This window comes from Taudactylus pleione, unplaced genomic scaffold (assembly GCF_031769625.1).
Source record: "Taudactylus pleione unplaced genomic scaffold, aTauple2 ptg001990l, whole genome shotgun sequence".
In the NCBI taxonomy this organism is placed as follows: domain Eukaryota; kingdom Metazoa; phylum Chordata; class Amphibia; order Anura; family Myobatrachidae; genus Taudactylus; species Taudactylus pleione.
The window spans coordinates 771,326-797,752 of record NW_028286386.1 but is presented as its reverse complement, the minus strand read 5'-3'; the positions used below and the strand labels follow the sequence as shown (position 1 = coordinate 797,752).

Here is a 26,427-nt window from a genome sequence, read left to right as displayed (position 1 = left end):
ATCGTTCATGTATGTTCACGTTTGTAGTTTGCAGTTCAGTCAGACTGGCCAACTCAACGATTTTCATTAAGTTAAAATGCAAAAATCGATTGAAGTTCAAAAAAATCGTTCATTACATTAAGTAAATGAACGATTTTAGTAAACTATTTTCATTAATTTTTCCCTTGAAAGAATGAACGAAAATCGTTTACTAAAATCGTTCACTTACTAAATCATTGTGTGTGTATTCAGCTTTACTGATACATTTTAAAAGATCCACAGGTGGAGCTAATTATTTAACTTGTGATTCTGTGAGGAGCACCTGGAAAACATGCACTGTTTGGAGTCCTGAGGACCAAGTTTGAGAACCTGTGGTCTAGTAGATTTTATGGTATATATGTAATACTCAGGACTCACACCACTGGCAGAAACAACATAACCAGTAATGCAATATGACCAATAACTGAAAACCATTTCCAGTTACACACTGCAGTTGGGCCAGCGATGTGTAATATATTCTGTAAGGTTATAGAATACATCTGGAAGTGCTAGGAAAGGCCTACACAGATGGCTTTATCCAGTAGTCTGGAAGCTGAGCGAGGACTACTTGTAGTGCTCAATACAACTACAAATGCTAAATGTGATATATCTACATGTATGCTTATGTTTCACACAGCATTGGAGCTTGCGTAAGTATGCCTGATCATGTATTATAATAGCTTGGGAAATACCCATTAGGTGCTGGCGACTATTGTTTGAGCATTTTATGCCTGTAAAGTACCAGTCTAATGTTTGCCTGGTTCAACATTCCATTTACTTCTGGGATGGTCAAGTCCCTACATTCCATGCAGTTGGAGATGCAGTTATGTATTTTTAAAGGGCAATTAATAAAAATAATGAATATCACTGGTGTTGTGCACACTATTGGAAGCTCATCATTAGAAACAAGTTTAAACATTGCATGGTATCTAAATATATAAAAGGCTAATTAACACTAATCCTCACCTCAATGGAAGGAATTCAAGTGTGTTGCGTGCCGGCGGCCCCTAGATGGCGCCTGGCGGAGCAATTCAATTGTTGCTCTGTTCGGGCACGCACAGCAGCTGGCGCTGACATTTCTACTCTGCCCCCCGAGCTGGCGAGCAAAAATGACCTAAAAGTGACCCGTTTCAGCGCTCAAACAGGGCTTTTCGCGAGCGCGCCGATGTTCTGTCATTTTGACAGGCTGCTAACTAGTATTTATATATGTGTATTATTATTATTATGCTCCTGGGGTTTGAAAGGAAAGCAAGTCATATATGGGCATTACAAATGCTGGCATTTAGGGGTGAGATTCACATGCAAAAATTGTATATGTTGAACTGAAATGGTGACATCTTTAACTGTGTGGTATTTCAATAGCAAACAATACTGACAAACAGCCTGCACTGTGCTTGGTATGAAACTAGTCATTGTGCGTGTACAGTTAGTTTTTTAGATGTATAATTGGAAATGTATTAAGAAATCTCAGTTGGGAAGTGATTAACCCCTCTGTTACCTGGGCCATCAATTTCTTTACAACCTTTCCTACTACTTATTATCTCATGGAGTGTGGCCACCTCTTCCAAGTACTTATGCCAAATGGAGGTTTATGGTTTAAGGGGTTAAGCTTTGGCTCTGTACAAGTTCCAGCAGTGACAAAGAATTCTCCTTTCTATGTACAGCCCAGGGCAGCTGAGAGCTGAAGCCTTTGTGTTCAGATTCTCCTGCTAGGAGGTAATCTTGTCTGCCCCCACACACTCCTCCTGTGCAGAAGCCCAACAGATGTTGCACAGATGTTGGTTGATTAGGATGCAGGCTGGTGGTCAATTAACCCCCATCCTCCCAGAAAGAACGCATAAAATATCTAACCGCTACAAGAAGTCAGTGTTTCCACGCTATATAATTATACGAGGCCACAGACGCAAGCAATTTCAAATGCATTAACAGAAGTGGAATATAACACTGCCTTTAAGGTTTGTACTTTGTATTGTTTTTTTTTTGGGGGGGGGGGGGGGGTTGTACTGTATGTCACCAATAGTTGTGGCTTTACTATCCATGCATTGATGTGATACCAGCTACATTGCCTTTAGAAATCAGTGTATTAATGCTGTCACTGGTAATAAATGAATGAAAACAGTCTCCCACAGACCAAAAGGAGTAATCCCACCAATGGGGAGCATGCACAATTGGCAACATTGTAAAGTTATTTCCATATACACAAATCAACATATGGTTCTGCTTCAACAAACTGACCAATAAATATGGACATAATGTCATTTGATTATACTATTTCCATGAATAATCCAATTAAAATGATTTGCTCTTACCATCAACAACCCCATGACTTCACCCATCTCAGACCTCATCTTCAAATACCCTCCCTCTGATTTACCTCTGACCTGTACCTCGCTCCTTCTCTGGTAGCCACATCTCCATCCCGCCTATTCTGACATCCATGCCGCTACCCATTAAGGAATTCCACACTAAGCTTATTTATTAGTTATTTATTCTGCAGTGCTTCACACACCACTATGGTTATTTTTTTCTGCCAGAAGCCAATGCTATCCAGTACACCATCCATTTTGTCCATCCAGGTTGATTAGTCTCTCCGACCATCTTCAAATTAACCCTCTCTGACCTCTCAGTATTTTGACGCCTGTCATTAGTACCATGCCGGGATTAGACAGTCGGGAAGCCGGTGGTCGGGATTTAATCCATCAGCTTCCCGGCTGCTTCCCCTTAAGGCTACAGGCAGACTTCTGTAGTTTACCTGTCCCCGGGAGCATAAGTTCCTACTGTGCTGCTACGGTAACTGGAAGTACCTACAGGTGCTATGGCATCACATTACCTATAAAACCAGGTGACCGTTCCTGGACACACTTTGGAATTCATCGCACAGTGATTGACAGGTTGTCAGCATTTGGGGGTGGGGACGTGGGGTGGTCTGAAAAGGCAGGTGTGTCTGTCCATTTGAACGCTGTTTCATGGGCGTGCATAAATTAGCCACTGCGATTGCATACGCAGCATGAGAGCTCTCTGCGTGTCAGAAGAGCTCCCAAGGCTACGGCTGGTCAGACCTTCTGCAATGGCAAGATGGCTGCAATGTGCATCAGTGGTAGTGATATTTACACAGGTATGCATCGACGCACACATGTATGAAGGCAGCAGTGGGCAGATTTTGATCTGTGCAGACAGCATATTTTTACAGCTGCATTGCGTACGGAATCGCATTAGCCTGCGTCTCCTAATCAGGCCCAAAGTCACAAGCTAGATATCTGCATTGTAGGGAGGGTCACCAATATAGCAATAATATATCAAGTTATAGTACACATATGAAGTCTTAATTATACCCGGGACACCAGAATAGGCAACATAGTAACTAGTGGTAAATCACACACAGCGGACACACTGTAAGGTAGTCTTTCTTAACAAATAATGTTGAGGTAGCCCGTTCAGGGTGCAAGTCACTAACTTGGGATTTAGCAGCCCCAGACCATCATGCTTCCTCCTCCATGTTTGACAGATTGTGTTATAGGAGAACCGAAAACCCTGCATGATGGTTTTAATTTATGATTCATTGCTCCTTAAGCCTTCCTGCCAGTCATCAGTAGTCCACTGGTGGTGGTTCATGACCCAGACCTGCCTCCTTGTCATTGCTGCAGAACAGCTGTATGCTCTTAAAACATTACTTGTTCCCTGTAAAGGCTTCTTAAATTTACATTACATTATCAGTTTTTGCTAAAACTAAAGAAAAAAACAAACTTGTAGCAGCTTAGGCTTACCTTTGTACCTTTTCAGGTTATTATTTGGACTTGATTTGCTCACATTTCATTAAAAATTGGAAAAATGGGGATGTTCTAAATATTTTGACTTGTACTGTGTATAACATTTATATAGGCCAGTGGCTACTTTAGTAGTCAAACTCACTGGCCTACATAAAATCGTGTGTGTGTGTGTGTGTGTGTGTGTATACATATTACAATTACATTTACATTATTATTGCGTGTTTGAGCAGTTTTCTGTTTATCTCCATTCAAACTCCTGGTTACCCAATCTCTGGTGTGCTAGTTCATTGTCCTCTATTTGCCTTGTTTAGCTCAGCAGGCATTTATATTAATAAACAGTTCAACGTTATGTGCCTACTTGTGTTTAAAACATGCATTTTGAAGGCCATTTTGAGTGCATGCAAACATCTGGAAGGGGACATGATAACAGCATTACTGCATCCCAGACAAATGAGTTGCAATTGTAAAGCAAAATCTTTGCCTGCAGTTCTACATCTCACCTGAACCCCTGGGGGAGCTGTTCTGCAGTATACAAGGACTACATACTGAAGGCACTATTTACAGTTCCACATAAAAATGCATGGTAACAGTGCACTTCTATCTGTGCATATTCAGGTTCACATAAAATAGAATTTAATATCCAGCATATATATGAGGCTGGAGAGTAAACATATGCACTGATGTGTCTGAAGTAGACAGCAATAGTCCTCTTCGTGATGTATAATATATTGCTCCAGAGCAGGTGGATTTTTAGTACGGAAAACAGCGGTGTAAGAACATGTAAGTTAATGTGTGGCGCCCAGTTTGGATATTTCACCCTCTGGCACACTAGAAAAATATCCAGGTGGGACGTAGCAAATCCATTTTGTCCACACTGCAAATTTAAGTGTTTCTTTTTGTGCTTGTTTTTAAAGTGTGAATATTATCAAAGTAATAACACGTATTTAAGAAGACTAGTGTAGAAACTGCAATTCCGTTTTGCAACGTTATCCATATACAAATTGGGCAATGTATCAAGCATCGGAAAACTGCAAGAATAGATGCACTTTTTATTAGACTCGGGTTTTCACTGGCATCATTGCTCATATCGCCTGTTTTTTTTAGTTGAAAATGTGGCAGCTAAAGTACATCTGGGCTGGTATCTTAAACATTTAGGGGCTGATTCCAAGTCATGAGCTGCTGCAACCACTTTAACGTCTTATGGCGTAGTCACATCTGCGACTTTATGCTAATCAGCCCTTCCGCTGTGTACAGCCGTGCGTCTGTGTGTGCAAGCGCTGGGATTCCCAGTTTTGGACAATGAATCCTGCTTGGTGTATCGTTAGAAGCAAATATTGGATGCACTATCAAAACTTGCACCTACCCAAAGCTAGGTGCAGAATCTCTTTCACAGTCACAGTGACAGAAGAAGCTTAAGAGAGGAAGGGTCCCGTGTGCAGTTTTAGAGGGCCCCCTTCTTTTTTCGGGCGGCGCAGGTGAGTAGACCCTGGCACCGTGTCTGTCTACTGTGCATGCGCAATAACCAGGAACAAGGCACGGGTGCCATGTTCCCGGTAACTTTTCTAATGCGCATGAGCGCAAATATCTGTGAAAATGGCTGCGGCACCATTTTCCCGGTGAAAAGTGCCAATGTGGGACATGGGAGAGGTAAGTATAATACATGGGTACAGGGTGTGTGCAGTGTGACCCCCCCCACCCCCCCCAGGTTCCCGTGTGCATTGCACACCATGCATCCATTATAGATATGTCACTGCTCAGTGATACTCCCATATCCTGCCCTTAAGTCATTGCATCTCTGTGCGCCTCACCCCTCCCAGTCACCACCTTGGAACGCGCGATACATTTCACCCACTGTGCATCTCAATCACTACTGTATTTCTGTGTGTACACACTGTAACGCAGGGCCATGACTAGGAGTGTGTGAGCGTTGCAGTTGCCCAAAACACAGGGCTCTGGGTGCTCCGCTGTCACTGCCCCACGGCACTTGCTTTTAGCTAGCAGAGTGCCTGTAACAGCACCCTGCAGCCAGGATCATTGCTACACTGGACTGTCCAGACATGCACGCTGCAGCGTGCAAAAGCAGTACTGTACTTCCCGGCTCTAACGCCACATGACCCCTCGGTGTGATGTCATGGCGGCTAATTACGGCACTGGTGTAATGCATCGACCATACAGATTTTTAGGGATTTTCGCACACGCGCAGTAACAGAAGACACTGAATTCTGTGACAATCAGCAGTGGGATCCCGCACCGTCCGCCACTGCTGCGGGACGCGGTAGGAATGGTGGCGGTGGGACGCGGCGGCCTTGGTGGCAGCTTACCTCACGAGAGATGGCGCGGCTTCCTATTTAAAAAATGGTACCGCTGCGCCATTTTTAAAGATCAAGATGGCCACGCGAGCCTTCATCGCCCCGAACCCTTTATGTTTGCTTATATAAGCCAGCATGAGGAAGCGGGTGTCAGTCCAACGGCGGAGGAGGAGCGAAGAACAGCTCCTGAAAATTGAAGACGCCGTGGAAGTCTTGGGGGAGGCAGCGGCCGGGAAAAAAGAGCTTAAAGGCTGTCACCCCCAGGTGAAGGTGCAGCAAAATAAATTATTAAAACAGTTGGTGTTATGTTTTTAATTTACTATTTGTTTTACAGGGGGTACTATAGGTACCAGTGGGCCCTTAATGCCCCGCCTGCTGGTACTTGTGGTTCTTCAAGTGCCAGCATGCAGGGGAGGCTTGCTGGGACCTGTAGTCCCACCTGTAAAAGACAATATTACACTTTTAATAATGGGCTATCAACTCGGCACCCACAGCCCAGGGGTGCCGGAGATAGCCCCTGGCTTCAGCCCTGGGGAGGGAGTCCCCACTACCCCAGGAATCCCCAGCCTGGGCTGACAAGTTAGGGGGGATGAATGTTTTGGCCGGGGGACCCTGGCAAGTGTGTCCCTTGGCTGTGGCTTTAACACCCTGCTCGTTGAGCCTGGTGCTGGTTCATCAAATATGGGGGACCCCTACACGTTTTGTTCCCTCTATTTTTTGAACCAGGGTAAGCTCAAAGAGCCCGGGCTAGTTATGTCTCTGTGGGGGGAATCCCACCCCATTCTATTTTGTTTTTTTTATAAACCTGAAATCCTGTCCCATTCCAATTATCAGGTTATTAATTCTCAACCTTCCCCTCTTCACCATTATAATTAAATTCCTCATTAATAAATCCCCCTTTCCTGCATATCTGAATGTATTTTTTTAGCAGACTGTTTCAGCAGACCTCCAATCTGTGTCTGCTGAAATTGGACAAGTGAGTAGCGGTTTATACTGCGGTCTGATCTGCCGTGGATTGGATAAGTGTGTACCCAGCATAAGTGTTCTATTTTCTCCATGTAGATATAACTTAGTATTCTGCGGGAACATGCTGATCTCAGCATTGCGACATGCCTCCCAGCCTACATAAATCCTCTGAAATGACCGTGGTTCAGCAGACATGTGGTGGGAAAGAGTGCAGGTTTATGTCAGATCTATACAGTTCCAGATATTATAGTCGTGTTTTATGTATATTTATTAGAAGGCATAGATGTTCTCTGGTACTGTTATTATGTTCTACCTTAATAGAGCAATAAGTGCCTTCGTGTAATTGTCTGAGCTCTAACACATAGCACATTCTAATGAGATTTCTGCACATACTGCGGCTGGTGACAGATGTCTGCTGGTGCAGGGGGTGTATGACCATGCTTTCTCAGTGGCTCAGAATCTGCAGTATTAGCTACTTGATTTCAAGCCAGGGCAAAAGATTTTTTATTTCTAAGCCTGAAATGATCTTTGTTTTTTGGCATATAATGTCTATGTCAAACTGCACAGAAAAAGACATTGCGAGCTCAGATTATATTGATCAGTTACGAAGTCAGGATTCTATTTTTCATGAACTAGGAGTGCTGGTTGCTGCGTGGCATTGATGAGCAATATATGTTGTATGAATTATGAACCAGTGTTGTGTTTCAGAATGCCAAAAGAAAACTGTAGTGCTATAAATCAGTGAAAAGTTTATTAGTTTGTATTGATTGATTGATTTGTATGTGTTGGAATTGGAGACTCAAACACTGGTTAAACGTGTCTTAAGTGACATAAACAATACAGAGGACAGAGCAGTGGTTGACCTCGCAGAAACCGCTAAGACATAGAATTGAATAGACTCTGTACTTCCGGTCGGTTACATATCTGTATAACCCCTGCTGATCCTGCCATTATAATAGTATACTACAGGATTCCCAAAATAGTGACATGTGAGTTGTAATTGCTTGTTTTTCTCCACACCCCAGGGGGCTCTTTTTATGACACTGAGGGGCCCACTTATCAATAATAACATACTTCAGTGCGATCTGGGTGCGTTATTAGCAACCATTATCGCATTGCAGTATGCGATAATTCCACTCTGAAAGGAGCCCATCCCTGCAATTTACTCGGAGTGAAGTGACCACACCAGCGGTCTCTTCACTCCTCTATTGGGACTACTGCACATGTGTGGTCTACAGACCACGCATGTGCAGCGGCTATTGCCAGGGAATGTTCCAGAGCAACCCTCTCCCTGTAAATGTTGCGAAGTGTAGCCCATAGTCTACAGCAGCACAACGCCATATAAGTTGGTGTAAGCTGCGGGGGCCAAACTCGGGAATGCTTTGGTAAGTTTGACAGCTTCACAACGCCCAAAGAGACCAGGCTGCCACTGTTGCAGGTCCAACAAATTAACTTTAGCAGACTGGGAAAGAAGTACTGGTTTTGTTTTAACACTTTGTGCTCCACCTAAATTTGATCAAGTAGAAATTCTTGTAAGTACATATCTAGCCCATGTTGGTTAGACAATAGGGTGATGTCTCTCTAGGATCCATGCTCACACCAGAATAGCAGTGTTATCAAAGGGCCTGGTTCAGATATGTCGATGTCCTATGCAGTGGAGTTTTTATTTATATTTGCTACTACACATTAGGGGTGTGCACCGGCCACTTTTCGTGTTTTGGTTTTGGATCTGGATCTTTCTTCGTGTTTTGGATCTGGATTGGTTTTGCCAAAACCACCTTTCCGTGTTTTGGGTTCTGGGTTTTGTGTTTTGGATCTGTATTTTTTTGAAAAAAAGCATAAAAACAGCTAAAATCACAGAATTTGTAGGTTTTTCTGCTCCTATGCTATTATTAACCTCAATAACCTTAATTTTCACTCATTTCCAGTCTATTCTGAACACCTCACACCTCACAATAGTGTTTTTATGTCCAAAAGGTTGCACCGAGGTAGCTGGATGACTATGCTAAGAGACACGAGTGGGCGGCACAAACACGTGACCCATCTAGGCGTGATACTGCAGTGGCAGACAGGATGGCAGTTTGAAAAACTAGGCCCCAAACTGTACATAATGCAAAGAAAAAAAAGAGGTGCAAGATGGAATTGTCCTTGGGCCCTCCCACCCACCCTTATGTTGTATAAACAGGACATGCACACTTTAACAAACCAATCATTTCAGCGCCAGGGTCTGCCACACAACTGTGGCTGAAATGATTGTTTCGTTTGGGCCCCCACAAAACAAGCTGGCAATTAATGTGTCCCTGCACAAACTGGCTCTACGGAGGCAAGATGTCATCCTCATCCTCCTCCTCCACCGATTCCTCACCCTCTTCAGTGTGTACATCCTCATCCTCACAAAGTATTAACTCGTCCCCACTTGAATCCACCACCACAGGTCCCTCTGTACGTTCTGGAGGCTGGTCTCCCTGGAAGAGCTGATAATTCATTTTGATGAACATCATCTTCTCCACATTCTGTGGAAGCAACCTCCTACGCCTTTCGCTGACAAGGTTCCCGGCTGCACTAAACACTCTTTCGGAGTACACACTGGAGGGGGGGCAACTCAGGTAAAATAGAGCCAGTTTGTACAGGGGCCTCCAAATTGCCTCTTTTTCCTGCCAGTACAGGTATGGACTGTCTGACATGCCTACTTGGATGCTGTCACCGATGTAATCCTCCACCATTCTGTCAATGGTGACAGTATCATATGCAGTGACAGTAGACATGTCAGAAATTGTTGCCAGGTCCTTCAGTCCGGACCAGATGTCCAAACTTGGTCCTGCCTGCCCTGCATCACCACCAGCGTGTTGCTTAGGATACCTACGTTTTTTCCTGGCAGCCCCAGTTGCGGGAGAAAATGAAGAAGGAGCTGTTGACGTGTCACGTTCCGCTTCAGCTGACAGTGTGTTCACCAGCAGGTCTTTGCACCTCTGCAGGCTTGTGTCGGCCGGAAAGAGAGACACCACATAGGCTTTAAACCTAGGATCGAGCACGGTGGCCAAAATGTAGTGGTCTGATTTCAACAGATTGACCACCCTGGAATCCTGGCAAAGCGAATGAAGGGCTTCATCCACAAGTCCCACATGCCGAGCGGAATCGCTCCATCTTAGCTCCTCCTTCACTTTCTCCAGCTGCTTCTGCAAAAGCCTGATGAGGGGAATGACCTGACTCAAGCTGGCAGTGTCTGAACTGACTTCACGTGTGGCAAGTTCGAAGGGCTGGAGAACCTTGCACAACACGGAAATCATTCTCCACTGCGCTTGAGTCAGGTGCATACCCCCTCCTTTGCCTATGTCATAGGTGGATGTATAGGCTTGTATGGCCTTTTGCTGCTCCTCCATCCTCTGAAGCATATAGAGGGTTGAGTTCCACCGCGTCACAACCTCTTGCTTCAGGTGATGGCGGGGCAGGTTCAAGAGTGTTTGCTGGCGCTCCAGTCTTCGGCACGCAGTCGCTGAATGGCGAAAGTGGCCAGAAATTTTTCGGGCCACCCAAAGCGTCTCCTGCACGCCCCTGTCGCTTTTCAGAAAATTCTGCACCACCAAGTTTATTGTGTGAGCAAAACATGGGACGTGCTGGAATTTGCCCAGATGTAATGCCCGCACAATATTGGTGGCGTTGTCAGATATCACAAATCCCCAGGAGAGTCTAAGTGGGGTAAGCCACTGGGCGATGATTTCCCTCAGTTTCTCTAAGAGGTTGTCGGCGGTGTGCCTCTTACTGAAACCGGTGATACACAGCGTAGCCTGCCTTGGAACGAGCTGGCGTTTCTGAGATGCTGCTACTGGTGACGCTGCTGCTGTTGCTGCGTAAGGTGATACATCTACCCAGTGGGCTGTCACAGTCATATAGTCCTTAGTCTGCCCTGTTCCACTTGTCCACATGTCCATGGTTAAGTGGACATTGTGTACAACGGCATTTTTCAGGACACTGAGGACACTTTTTCTGACGTTTCTGTACAGTCTCGGTATCGCCTGCCTAGTGAAGTGGAATCTAGACGGGATTTGGAACCGGGGACACACTACCTCCATCAATTGTCTAAATCCCACTGCACTAATGGCGGATACCGGACGCACATCTAACACCAACATAGCAGTCAAGGCCTCAGTTATACGTTTTGCTTCAGGATGACTGCTGTCGTACTTCATCCTCCTCGCTAAGGACTGTTGGAGGGTCAATTGTTTAGTAAAAGTAGTGGTGTTCCTACTTCCTCTCTGGGATGATGAACGACTCCCAGCAGCAGCAACAGCAGCAGCGGCAGCAGTAGGCGTAGCAATGCAGGATCCTCCGGAGGAATGCCGGATAGGAGAGTCAGTCATGCCAGTGACATGGCCTGCAGGACTACTTCCGATCCTGACTAAGGAGGAAATTGACGAGGAGGGAGTTGACGGTGTGGTTTGCAGGCGCTTGGATACAACAGGACAACGGGATTTAGGTGTCCCTGGACTGCTTACGGTCTTAGCCAAAGTTTCTGAACTTGACAGTAACTTTTTATGAACGCGCTGCAGGTGCCGTATAAGGGAGGATGTTCCTAGGTGGTTGACGTCCCTACCCCTACTTATTTCACCTTTACATATGGTACATATGGCAAGACAGTTGTTGTCCGGATTTGGATAGAAATATTGCCAGACCAAAGAGGTGGAATGTTTGGTCTTCTGCCCAGGCATGACCGTGATGGGCTTTTTCATCCCACGGACAACAACTGTCTCCCCCGGAGCCTGATTTAAACAAACCACATCACCATCAGAATCCTCCTCGCCAACTTCCTCCTCAGCGCCAGCTACACCAGTATCCTCATCCTGTTGTACTTCAACAGTGACATCTTCAATTGGCATATCAGCAAGTGGACTGTGGGTGCTCCTTTCAGCACTTGCAGGGGGCGTGCAAATGGTGGAAAGAGCCACCTCTTCCCGTCCAGTGCTGGGAAGGTCAGGCATCGCAACCACCACCACACTTGGACTCTCCTTGGGGATTTGTGATATCTTCTTAGAAAGCACAGTTCTTCACTGTGCTTTTGCCAGCTTCACTCTTTTGATTTTTTTAGTGGGAGGAGGGCTTCCATCGTCATGTGAAGCTGAACCACTAGTCATGAACATACTAGGGATCGACCTTGGCCGTTCCTTGCCACTGTCGTAAATGGCATATTGGCAAGTTTACGTTTCTCTTCAGCTGATTTAAATGTTTTTTTCAAGGTAATTTTCCTGAACTTTGTCATTTGGGATTGTATGTGCCCTCTATTATGACATTGGGCATCGGCCTTGGCAGACGACGTTGATGGCATGTTATCGTCTATGTCATGACTAGTGGCAGCAGCTTCAGCACTAGGAGGAAGTGGTTCTTGATCTTTCTCTATTTTATTTTTTTCGGAGAAAGTTTGGTCCTCTATTTATGTTATATCGATTTGATATATACGTGCGGCTAAACACAGAAAATATTTTTTTATTTTTGCTGGAGAGTAGTGCACTTTGTGGGTTACACCAGCCTTTAAGAAATGAGCCAGCCGGCTCTTTACTTATGGGACACAGGCGCACGCTTGGCGCTGCTCCTTTGTTGATGCACGTGCGGCTACTGCGCACACAATTCACAAACACAGAAATTAATTTTTTTTTGGTTTGGACTGGAGTGTACTTTGGGGGTTACAGCACCCTTTAACGGTCAAGCCAGCCGGCCCTTTACTTATGACACAGGCGCACGCTTGGCACTACTTTGTTGATGCACGTGCGGCTACTGCGCACATAATTCACAAACACAGAAAAAATATTTTGTTATTTGGTTTGGAGTGTACTTTGGGGGTTACAGCACCCTTTAACGGTCAAGCCAGCCGGCCCTTTACTTATGACACAGGCGCACGCTTGGCACTACTTTGTTGATGCACGTGCGGCTACTGCGCACACAATTCACAAACACAGAAAATAATTTTTTTTTTGGTTTGGACTGGAGTGTACTTTGGGGGTTACAGCACCCTTTAACGGTCAAGCCAGCCGGCCCTTTACTTATGACACAGGCGCACGCTTGGCACTACTTTGTTGATGCACGTGCGGCTACTGCGCACACAATTCACAAACACAGAAAAAATATTTTGTTATTTGGTTTGGAGTGTACTTTGGGGGTTACAGCACCCTTTAACGGTCAAGCCAGCCGGCCCTTTACTTATGACACAGGCGCACGCTTGGCACTACTTTGTTGATGCACGTGCGGCTACTGCGCACACAATTCACAAACACAGAAAATATATTATTTTTTTAGCACTTGGGGGGAGCACCCCTGATGGACAGAGCACCCCCTGGACAACACTACAGCACCCCTTTAGGACTGGGACACTGCACAGGACTTTGGAGTGGACACAGCCCCTATGGAGAACTGACTGCACAACACAGTCCAGCCAGCCCCTATGGACTTTGAAGTAGTGGACACAGCCCCTATTAACAACAGCAGCACAACACAGCCAGCCCCTATGGACTTTGAAGTAGTGGACAACAGCAGCACTACACTACACTACACTACACAGCCCAGCCAGCCCTAACTCCCACCCTCCCTCTTCACTGTCCACAGCCGAGTGAGAAAATGGCGCCGACACGGGTACCTTATATAGGATCCAAAACCCGCGAGACTCGGAAGGCGGGATGATGACGTTTTGCCTCGATTTCAGATCCGAGTCAGGCGGGAAAAGTCGAGCCTGACTCGGATCGGACTCGGATCGGGGGGGCTCGGGGGGGTTCGGATTTCAGAAATCCGAACCCGCTCACACCTACTACACATGCACCAAAACCGCACTGCTTACGCACAGCGATTGGTTAGCATTGCTGGTCGCAGAGATTTATTCGCAAAGTCAGTGACTGGTAGTCAGTGTTTGGGGGGAGGTTATGAGAGGTGCCTAGAAAAATGTAAGCGTGTCGGAACCGTTTTCTGGGTGTATCCTGGTAAGCCTTTGCAAATTCGTTTGTAGCTGGAGAGGCCCCCGGCGTCTTAGGTGAGACAGATATTCTGAGACAGCATAGGTTTACTCAGAGGTTGGATGTGCGACCAATGTATCCAATGTATTTGCTTGTAAGTGGCAAATGTAAAATGCTGGAGATAGGTGTCTCTACACAAAACGGAGGCAGAGTCAGCATATTTTTGCAAGTCCGCTGCAGCGACAGACATTGTGTGCATCACTGAATCAGGCCCAAAGAAGCATAACAATAAACCTTTCCATGCCCACCAGGAGGTTACTGGAGACTTTAATAGAGCAGTGGTTTAAGATGGTCTGCGTCCACCACCATATTACTGTGTCCTATACATGATATCTATATAATAAGCAAGAAAATGTGTGTCTTTCTGTTTGTCCTTTATGCACGGCCAGAGTTTTGTACCTCGCTATACCAAATTTGTGGTGTAGTTTGACCAGGATTAGGTTTTTGCCTAGTTTTGAACTTTGTCAGTCTGCCTGGCAGGCTCATGAGCAGCTCAGCACTCGATACATTCAGACTGTGGCAGACAGTATAATCAATCCACAATCTTTGATCCTGGCAAAGCTTAGCATCCGAAGATTACAAACAGCAGGGGAGATTGATCGCATCCACACAGTGCCACTGCGGACGGACCCCCTTCTGTCTGGGTACGTGACTCAATGTTGGTCTGCAGAGTGATTTCAGGGGGTGATTCAGCAGTGACAGGAATCATGTGAATTGACAGTCTGCTGCCATTTCTGGGCAGGGAGGGGGTGTCGACGCTCCCTGTTTTCCAAAACAGAAGCGTGTTGTCGCCATTGGAGAGGGGGAGTGGAGAGGCTAAGATCTCCGTCAGCTGACGGAGATTACCTGGCCTCTTTTAGTCCTCTACGGCGGCTGGTTTGTGTGACTCCATGGTCACTCAGCCGGCCAAAGGGATCGCAGATGATCCAATGATGCGTTCTTGGACACAGCTCTGATCAGTAGTGCATGCAGGAGACGTGACACCTCTTGCTGCATTACCATATTCCAGCTACTGAACTGCTAACATGTTAGCAGCTGTGATAGCATATCTGTCCACAGCTGAATCATCCCATCTGTTCTGCAGTGTTTTCTGAAACTCAAGTGATTTTGGAAGCTATACTGATTTATGTTCTGTAAGTCAGTCTGCTCCTGATATACCCCATTCCAAACAGTATGAGAATACGCTGCCTACACTGTTACTTACTCCTAATTTGCATAGTTGTACATTGCTGCATTCATCTTTCCCTCTATCCTGACTAGTCTCCCAGTTCCTGCTGCTGAAAAACATTCCCACAGCATGCTGTTGTCACCACCATGCTTCACTGTAGCGATGGTATTGGCCTGGTGATGACAGGTGCCTGGTTTCCTCCAAACATAATGCCTGGCATTGACGCCAAAGAGTTCAATTTTTTGTTTCTCATGGTCTGAGAGTCCTTCAGGTGCATTTTGGCAAATTCCAGGTGGGCTGCCATGTGCTTTTTACTAAGGAGTGGCTTCTGTCTGGCCACTCTACCATACAGGCCTGATTGGTGGATTGCTGCAGAGATGGTTGTCCTTCTGGAAGGTTCTCCTCTCTCCACAGAGGACTGCTGTAGCTCTGACAGAGTGACCATCAGGTTCTTGGTCACTTCCCTGACTAGGGCCCTTCTTACACGATGGCTCAGTTTAGATGGCCAGCCAACTCTAGGAAGAGTCCTGGTGGTTCCGAACTTCTTCCATTTACGGATGATGGAGGCCACTGTGCTCATTGGGACCTTCAAAGCAGCAGATATTTTTCTGTACCCTTCCCCAGATTTGTGCCTCGAGACAATCCTGTCTCTGAGGTCTACAGACAATTCCTTGGACTTCATGCTTGGTTTGTGCTCTGACATGCACTGTCAAGTGTGGGACCTTATATAGACAGGTGTATACCTTTTCAAAATCATGCCCAAACAACTGAATTTACCACAGGTAGACTCCAATTAAGCTGTAGGAACATCTCAAGGATGATCAGTGGAAACAGGATGCACCTGAGCTCAATTTTGAGCTTCATGGCAAAGGCTGTGAATACTTATGTACATGTGATTTCTTAGTTGTTGTTTTTTTTATTACATTTGCAAAAATCTCAACAAAAACTTTTTACGTTGTCATTATGTGTGTAGAATTTTGAGGACAAAAATGAAATGATTCCATTTTGGAATAAGGCTGTAACATAACAAAATGTGGAAAAAGTGAAGCGCTGTGAATACTTTCCGGATGCACTGTGATTATACAATCTCCATGTTTGCTTACACTGAAATGGGTGCAATTAGTTGTGTCTGCACTAGAGAGATACATGATATTGTGATCCAAATGTAACATTTAATTATATTTATATAGTGTTTTTCTCCAAAAGGACTCCTAACTAGGGGCCTGATTCAGGGATGTATGCTAATACCACTGCTGTTGCAAATATGTACACAGTGGCTGTGTGAACATATGCAGATGACTCGGACACTGGGACTTGTATTGGGACGCCTACCGGCGGCTTCACAAATCCAAATGTCTGCACACAAATATGATTATCTGTGTTCTGGCTAACCCTATTGTCTTGCAGAATGGCCACAGAGACACTGGAGCCATTTTTACTGTGTACGGGATCACAGTCGCAGGCTAAGACACTCCCCAAAATGGTAGTGGCACACTTGTGTTAGAGATCCCTTCCCCGACCTATTGCCCCCAACAAACTGTCCCTGAATGTCAATCACTTAGAATAAATCCTCACTGCAAGCGACAACGGTAATGGATATTGACTCCTGCGCAGTGCGACTCGGACGCATACGCAGACCACCGATAATCGCTCAACTGTGTAAGCATTGCCACTACGTCCATATCTGAATCAGGATCGAGGTTTCCAAATACCACTCCGAGCAGCAATTCTTTATGAGCCACATAAAATGAACATATTTACTGGTTGCTATAAAAAAGGACTGTATATAAAGATATTTAAGTGACTGGATCAGTAACTTGCTAGAACAATATGAGATATTAAGGTCACCTTTTCTAATGTGACTGCATATACAGTGATGAAGCCTCCAGCCTCATAAAATATTTTAGCTAATAATATAAAGTGAATTTGAAAGAGATTTTCCATTTAAAAACCGTAAAATGTCTAACTGTTGACCTGGTGGCCCAGAGGCAGGGACTTCCACCTCAAGTAATATGAGGAAGTTCTACTGTAGGTTATAGACAAGAGAAGGAACTGGCATTCATGTGTGGTATTCGGTAAATGATTATAATCTGTGGGTTGAATGGTTTTGATTTTTTTCTTTATAATGGACCTGAACCACTATGAATCGCAATATTGCGTACGCACACAGTTCAACTGCGATAGTATGCTAATCCATTGTGATGGCAATGCACACTCAGCACAACATAAGGATGCCCACCTTACCGTACACACATCCGTAATGCTTAGCAGAATAGCGAAACCATCGGTACCATCGCAGCCTCACGCACACTTGCACAAGCCCTGACCTTACTCAGAAATTGCTAATAACCACACATGCTATGAGACCTCACACTGCGTATGGCATCCCAGTGGATAATTTATGCACGTGTTTCCCCGACCACCCCACCCCCCCCGTCACCACCCACAAACGGCACTTCCTGTCAATCACTCTGTGAGGGGTCTGCCTAGTTTCTGCGATTGCAGTCCCGATCGCAATAGTTAGTTTGCACGCAGGCAGTGCGATTTATGTGCAGAACGCAACAATTGGCTGATTGCGTGCATTTTAGCAATTGCGATCCAAGCTGAATCAGGCCCAATGTCCCTTGCTAAATAGTTCATGTTTTAAGTGGTCAGTGTTTCAGAATATTTGTATTTTATATATACTGCATCACTTATAGCACAAAATGACTTCCCAGAGAAATACAGCATTGGTTTCACTAACATTTGCTATTGTTATAGTTAAGACTGGATTCTGTGTAAAATAATATAATCTAATATATTCTGTGGCCTCAGTAAGATTTATTGTGGACAGGGGTGCTAAATGCATTTACAATGCTAATGAAATGTTGGGTAGAATGTTTTTCTTTTTTTTTTTTTTTTTTTTGTTGGTTTAACAAAGTTAATAATTATAACCCTTTTTAGGTATGTGTCCACTATGATGTATTAGAGTTAAACTATAGGGTAGATTTACTAAAGCTTCTAAAACAGACAAGTGGTGATGTTGCCCAAAGCAACCAATCAGATTCTAGCTAACATTTCTATATTGCATTCTAGAAAATGTTAGACAGAATCTGATTGGTTGCTTTGGGCAACACCACTACTTTTAGAAGCTTTAGTAAATCTACCCCTATATGTTTCAGATTAGTATTGTGTTATAAGTGTATGATCTAGACCAGTGGCGGGGAACCTTTTTTCTGCCGGAGGCCATTTTGACATATGTATATCATTATTTGCGGGCCTGGTGCAGGTCACGCCCCTCCGTGTGATGCCACACGGGGGCGGGGCCACAATCACCGGTGATTACAGCCGATGTGGCTGACTATCCCATTCAGCGCTATGCTGCGGGGGCCGGCATATCGGGTGGTCGGGCACCGAATCGCCCAGTGTGTACGGAACACCCCATATATTGGCCCGTCGGCAGTCGGATTGTGTTTCGCATCGCTGGGTACACACGTCGTTTAGTGTGTACCCAACTTAAGTCATTATGCCAACAGAGGCACACATTATGTAATAATCTGTTTGTTCATCGTACAGTATTATCATTTTTATTCTGTTTTCCATGCAAAATTAATTAACCTTTTACTTTAATAACACAGCACATTATAAACCCTGATCTTTTCTTCCTGACAGGCAAGAAAGGAGCAATGTGATGTCTATGTCTGGTCAGGGTAAGTGGCCTTGCTGATTTTCCATCTGTGCATTATGTTACAGGGAAATATTTTATGTGTAAGGATTTTTTTTTTTTCATGAGTAAGAGCTACTAAATGTCCTTTATATGTGGGAGACCCCTTCCAGTGGCCAAATTATCATCAAATATCTTAAGTTTATCTCACAAATAGTCTGTAGTCTCTCGTATGTCTGATAGGAGAAATGAGTAATGATAATAAGAAACATATTTGTTTTAGATATAAGTAACGTTTCCCACATGTATAGATTAGGGGTGAGCGGGTTCGGAAATCCAACCCCCCCCGAGCCCCCCCGATCCGAGTCCGATCCGAGTCAGGCTCGACTTTTCCCGCCTGACTCGGATCTGAAATCGAGGCAAAACATCATCATCCCGCCTTCCGAGTCTCGCAGGTTTTGGATCCTATATAAGGTACCCGCGTCGGCGCCATTTTCTCACTCGGCTGTGGACAGTGAAGAGGGAGGGTGGGAGTTAGGGCTGGCTGGGCTGTGTAGTGTAGTGTAGTGTAGTGCTGCTGTTGTCCACTACTTCAAAGTCCATAGGGGCTGGCTGTGTTGTGCTGTGCTGCTGTTGTTAATAGGGGCTGTGTCCACTACTTCAAAGTCCATAGGGGCTGGCTGGACTGTGTTGTGCAGTCAGTTCTCCATAGGGGCTGTGTCCACTCCAAAGTCCTGTGCAGTGTCCCAGTCCTAAAGGGGTGCTGTAGTGTTGTCCAGGGGGTGCTCTGTCCATCAGGGGTGCTCCCCCCAAGTGCTAAAAAAATAATATATTTTCTGTGTTTGTGAATTGTGTGCGCAGTAGCCGCACGTGCATCAACAAAGTAGTGCCAAGCGTGCGCCTGTGTCATAAGTAAAGGGCCGGCTGGCTTGACCGTTAAAGGGTGCTGTAACCCCCAAAGTACACTCCAGTCCAAACCAAAAAAAAAAATATTTTCTGTGTTTGTGAATTGTGTGCGCAGTAGCCGCACGTGCATCAACAAAGTAGTGCCAAGCGTGCGCCTGTGTCATAAGTAAAGGGCCGGCTGGCTTGACCGTTAAAGGGTGCTGTAACCCCCAAAGTACACTCCAGTCCAAACCAAAAAAAAAATTATTTTCTGTGTTTGTGAATTGTGTGCGCAGTAGCCGCACGTGCATCAACAAAATAGTGCCAAGCGTGCGCCTGTGTCATAAGTAAAGGGCCGGCTGGCTTGACCGTTAAAGGGTGCTGTAACCCCCAAAGTACACTCCAGTCCAAACCAAAAAAAAAAAAATTTTCTGTGATTGTGAATTGTGTGCGCAGTAGCCGCACATGCATCAACAAAGTAGTGCCAAGCGTGCGCCTGTGTCATAAGTAAAGGGCTGGCTGGCTTGATCGTTAAAGGGTGCTGTAACCCCCAAAGTACACTCCAGTCCAAACCAAAAAAAAAATTATTTTCTGTGTTTGTGAATTGAGTGCGCAGTAGCCGCACGTGCATCAACAAAGTAGTGCCAAGCGTGCGCCTGTGTCATAAGTAAAGGGCCGGCTGGCTTGACCGTTAAAGGGTGCTGTAACCCCCAAAGTACACTCCAGTCCAAACCAAAAAAAAATTATTTTCTGTGTTTGTGAATTGAGTGCGTAGTAGCCGCACGTGCATCAACAAAGTAGTGCCAAGCGTGCGCCTGTGTCATAAGTAAAGGGCCGGCTGGCTTGACCGTTAAAGGGTGCTGTAACCCCCAAAGTACACTCCAAACCAAATAACAAAATATTTTTTCTGTGTTTGTGAATTGTGTGCGTAGTAGCCGCACGTGCATCAACAAAGTAGTGCCAAGCGTGCGCCTGTGTCATAAGTAAAGGGCCGGCTGGCTTGACCGTTAAAGGGTGCTGTAACCCCCAAAGTACACTCCAAACCAAATAACAAAATATTTTTTCTGTGTTTGTGAATTGTGTGCGCAGTAGCCGCACGTGCATCAACAAAGTAGTGCCAAGCGTGCGCCTGTGTCATAAGTAAAGGGCCGGCTGGCTTGACCGTTAAAGGGTGCTGTAACCCCCAAAGTACACTCCAGTCCAAACCAAAAAAAAATTATTTTCTGTGTTTGTGAATTGTGTGCGCAGTAGCGGCACGTGCATCAACAAAGGAACAGCGCCAAGCGTGCACCTGTGTCCCATAAGTAAAGAGCCGGCTGGCTCATTTCTTAAAGGCTGGTGTAACCCCCAAAGTGCACTACTCTCCAGCAAAAATAAAAAAAATATTTTCTGTGTTTAGCCGCACGTATATATCAAATCGATATAACATAAATGGAGGACCAAACTTTCTCCGAAAAAAATAAAATAGAGAAAGATCAAGAACCACTTCCTCCTAGTGCTGAAGCTGCTGCCACTAGTCATGACATAGACGATAACATGCCATCAATGTCGTCTGCCAAGGCCGATGCCCAATGTCATAATAGAGGGCACATACAATCCCAAATGACAAAGTTCAGGAAAATGACCTTGAAAAAAACATTTAAATCAGCTGAAGAGAAACGTAAACTTGCCAATATGCCATTTACGACACGGAGTGGCAAGGAACGGCTAAGGTTGATCCCTAGTATGTTCATGACTAGTGGTTCAGCTTCACATGACGATGGAAGCCCTCCTCCCACTAAAAAAATCAAAAGAGTTAAGCTGGCAAAAGCACAGCGAAGAACTGTGCTTTCTAAGAAGATATCACAAATCCCCAAGGAGAGTCCAAGTGTGGTGGTGGTTGCGATGCCTGACCTTCCCAGCACTGGACGGGAAGAGGTGGCTCTTTCCACCATTTGCTCGCCCCCTGCAAGTGCTGAAAGGAGCACCCACAGTCCACTTGCTGATATGCCAATTGAAGATGTCACTGTTGAAGTACAACAGGATGAGGATACTGGTGTAGCTGGCGCTGAGGAGGAAGTTGGCGAGGAGGATTCTGATGGTGATGTGGTTTGTTTAAATCAGGCTCCGGGGGAGACAGTTGTTGTCCGTGGGATGAAAAAGCCCATCACGGTCATGCCTGGGCAGAAGACCAAACATTCCACCTCTTTGGTCTGGCAATATTTCTATCCAAATCCGGACAACAACTGTCTTGCCATATGTACCATATGTAAAGGTGAAATAAGTAGGGGTAGGGACGTCAACCACCTAGGAACATATTCCCTTATACGGCACCTGCAGCGCATTCATAAAAAGTTACTGTCAAGTTCAGAAACTTTGGCTAAGACCGTAAGCAGTCCAGGGACACCTAAATCCCGTTGTCCTGTTGTATCCAAGCGCCTGCAAACCACACCGTCAACTCCCTCCTCGTCAATTTCCTCCTTAGTCAGGATCGGAAGTAGTCCTGCAGGCAATGTCACTGGCATGACTGACTCTCCTATCCGCGATTCCTCCGGAGGATCCTGCATTGCTACGCCTACTGCTGCCGCTGCTGCTGTTGCTGGGAGTCGTTCATCATCCCAGAGAGGAAGTAGGAACACCACTACTTTTACTAAACAATTGACCCTCCAACAGTCCTTAGCGAGGAGGATGAAGTACGACAGCAGTCATCCTGAAGCAAAACGTATAACTGAGGCCTTGACTGCTATGTTGGTGTTAGATGTGCGTCCGGTATCCGCCATTAGTGCAGTGGGATTTAGACAATTGATGGAGGTAGTGTGTCCCCGGTTCCAAATCCCGTCTAGATTCCACTTCACTAGGCAGGCGATACCGAGACTGTACAGAAACGTCAGAAAAAGTGTCCTCAGTGTCCTGAAAAATGCCATTGTACACAATGTCCACTTAACCACGGACATGTGGACAAGTGGAACAGGGCAGACTAAGGACTATATGACTGTGACAGCCCACTGGGTAGATGTATCACCTTACGCAGCAACAGCAGCAGCGTCACCAGTAGCAGCATCTCAGAAACGCCAGCTCGTTCCAAGGCAGGCTACGCTGTGTATCACCGGTTTCAGTAAGAGGCACACCGCCGACAACCTCTTAGAGAAACTGAGGGAAATCATCGCCCAGTGGCTTACCCCACTTAGACTCTCCTGGGGATTTGTGATATCTGACAACGCCACCAATATTGTGCGGGCATTACATCTGAGCAAATTCCAGCACGTCCCATGTTTTGCTCACACAATAAACTTGGTGGTGCAGAATTTTCTGAAAAGCGACAGGGGCGTGCAGGAGACGCTTTGGGTGGCCCGAAAAATTTCTGGCCACTTTCGCCATTCAGCGACTGCGTGCCGAAGACTGGAGCGCCAGCAAACACTCTTGAACCTGCCCCGCCATCACCTGAAGCAAGAGGTTGTGACGCGGTGGAACTCAACCCTCTATATGCTTCAGAGGATGGAGGAGCAGCAAAAGGCCATACAAGCCTATACATCCACCTATGACATAGGCAAAGGAGGGGGTATGCACCTGACTCAAGCGCAGTGGAGAATGATTTCCGTGTTGTGCAAGGTTCTCCAGCCCTTCGAACTTGCCACACGTGAAGTCAGTTCAGACACTGCCAGCTTGAGTCAGGTCATTCCCCTCATCAGGCTTTTGCAGAAGCAGCTGGAGAAAGTGAAGGAGGCGCTAAGACGGAGCGATTCCGCTCGGCATGTGGGACTTGTGGATGAAGCCCTTCATTCGCTTTGCCAGGATTCCAGGGTGGTCAATCTGTTGAAATCAGACCACTACATTTTGGCCACCGTGCTCGATCCTAGGTTTAAAGCCTATGTGGTGTCTCTCTTTCCGGCCGACACAAGCCTGCAGAGGTGCAAAGACCTGCTGGTGAACACACTGTCAGCTGAAGCGGAACGTGACACGTCAACAGCTCCTTCTTCATTTTCTCCCGCAACTGGGGCTGCCAGGAAAAAACTTAGGTATCCTAAGCAACACGCTGGCGGTGATGCAGGGCAGGCAGGACCAAGTTTGGACATCTGGTCCGGACTGAAGGACCTGGCAACAATTTCTGACATGTCTACTATCACTGCATATGATACTGTCACCATTGACAGAATGGTGGAGGATTACATCGGTGACAGCATCCAAGTAGGCATGTCAGACAGTCCATACCTGTACTGGCAGGAAAAAGAGGCAATTTGGAGGCCCCTGTACAAACTGGCTCTATTTTACCTGAGTTGCCCCCCCTCCAGTGTGTACTCCGAAAGAGTGTTTAGTGCAGCCGGGAACCTTGTCAGCGAAAGGCGTAGGAGGTTGCTTCCACAGAATGTGGAGAAGATGATGTTCATCAAAATGAATTATCAGCTCTTCCAGGGAGACCAGCCTCCAGAACGTACAGAGGGACCTGTGGTGGTGGATTCAAGTGGGGACGAGTTAATACTTTGTGAGGATGAGGATGTACACACTGAAGAGGGTGAGGAATCGGTGGATGAGGAGGATGAGAGGATGAGGATGACATCTTGCCTCCGTAGAGCCAGTTTGTGCAGGGACACATTAATTGCCAGCTTGTTTTGTGGGGGCCCAAACGAAACAATCATTTCAGCCACAGTTGTGTGGCAGACCCTGGCGCTGAAATGATTGGTTTGTTAAAGTGTGCATGTCCTGTTTATACAACATAAGGGTGGGTGGGAGGGCCCAAGGACAATTCCATCTTGCACCTCTTTTTTTTCTTTGCATTATGTACAGTTTGGGGCCTAGTTTTTCAAACTGCCATCCTGTCTGCCACTGCAGTATCACGCCTAGATGGGTCACGTGTTTGTGCCGCCCACTCGTGTCGCTTAGCATAGTCATCCAGCCACCTTGGTGCAACCTTTTGGCCATAAAAACACTATTGTGAGGTGTGAGGTGTTCAGAATAGACTGGAAATGAGTGGAAATTAAGGTTATTGAGGTTAATAATAGCATAGGAGCAGAAAAACCTACAAATTCTGTGATTTTAGCTGTTTTTATGCTTTTTTTTCAAAAAAATACAGATCCAAAACACAAAGCCCAGAACCCAAAACACGGAAGGGTGGTTTTGGCAAAACCAATCCAGATCCAAAACACGAAGAAAGATCCAGATCCAAAACCAAAACACAAAACACGAAAAGTGTCCGGTGCACACCCCTAGTATAGATGCTGGTATAAGTTCTACCAACACACAGTCTTACCTACATCCGAGATGGTTACATTCTCATTATATGTAGCCAAGTGTAATGAGTGAGCAATGCTATTTCTCTGAAATTCACATTAATTACTATGTCCACATCCTCTACTTAATGTATTCATTCTGTTCCATCTGCTGCAGCCACTCCCACATGTGACATTTCTCTCCATTAGCAATTACTACAGTACTGGTGAAATTCCCATTTTATGCCTGTCCTAGGGATGGGACTTGGGTGACACTCTGGAGATACCCTTTAATATTTGTGTACATGAAGTACACATCTCTGTATTTCTGCAAGAATCTGTATCATTATAGAGCTGCTGTAGGAGTGGGGTTTATATGCTGCTAAACAAGATAGACCGAGAGACTATAACAATGTCTGTAGCAACTATGCAGTACATAAGGTCACTGTTTGGAGTGAGACTTTGACCTCGAGCCTCTAAAAGCAGCAATCTCAAGAACTAATATTATTTTTGTAAACCTAAGTTGATGTTCCATGCTTTAGGAAGAATGTTATTTACCATTTCTTCTTGGTTTGTTTCTATGTATTGCTGCTATTTATTGATTGATAATTCTGCATATTTTCCACTATATTATGTGAATACAATGGTAAACACAGTCACATGGCTAATGACATGGTGGAACGCTGCACTGAGCTCTATTTTCATTGTGACCTCCTCCTTCTCTCTCTTCTGCCACTACATGACTTGCTGAGACCATGGCCCTGTGGCAGCTTATTTGTTTATACTCCAGAGTGGTATTGAAAAGGAGGTAATGATTTGTAGGCACATAGCTAGGAAACCCAATAAATATTGATTCAGACACAGCGGGAGATGGAGATAGTAAGTTTGCTCGTCTCACAATAAGAGGCATGGCCTCAAATTAAAAGACTACCTTATGAATAAATGACGTTGACATAACCATAGGATTACAGTCAGCAACTGATGTTTTCCTCTTAAAATTTCCAAGGCCAACCAGCAGTCACCCCCCCCCCCCTTTTCAGGAAATTAACACCACATAAATAACATTGCTCCCAATAGAAGAAATAACATTGCTCCCCACAGAAAAAAGCACATTGCTCCCCACAGAGGAAATAACATTGCTCCCCACAGAAAAAAGCACATTGCTCCCCACAGAGGAAATAACATTGCTCCCCACAGAAAAAAGCACATTGCTCCCCATAGAGGTAATAACATTGCTCCCCACAGAAAAAAGCACATTGCTCCCCATAGTGACATTGGTGTGAGTGGTAGGTGAAGATGCTGCTGCCACCAGTCTGTATAGCGCTGATGGTCACTTGGGTCATTCCTGCGACAGGGCCCTTATCCAAAGCAATAAAAAAATGTTGGCAGAAGCGATTTCTACGTGGGCGGCAAAAGCTAGTTTAATATAAACATTTACGGTATGATGCAAGATTTTACTAATTTAAATTAGATGTCTGCTCCTAGATATGAGGGTT

At 45.5% G+C, this 26,427-nt stretch overlaps 1 protein-coding gene across 4 annotated transcripts in view; it reads left to right on the top strand.

The window, feature by feature from the left end:
• Nucleotides 1-26,427, top strand: part of PDLIM7 (PDZ and LIM domain 7) — a 122,241-nt gene that overhangs the window by 82,320 nt on the left and 13,494 nt on the right. For all 4 annotated transcript variants that reach the window (XM_088465504.1, XM_088465506.1, XM_088465502.1 and 1 more), the window contains exon 6: nucleotides 18,872-18,909. In XM_088465504.1, coding sequence (XP_088321630.1) covers nucleotides 18,872-18,909 — 38 coding nt within the window. The remainder of the gene's footprint in view (nucleotides 1-18,871; nucleotides 18,910-26,427) is intronic.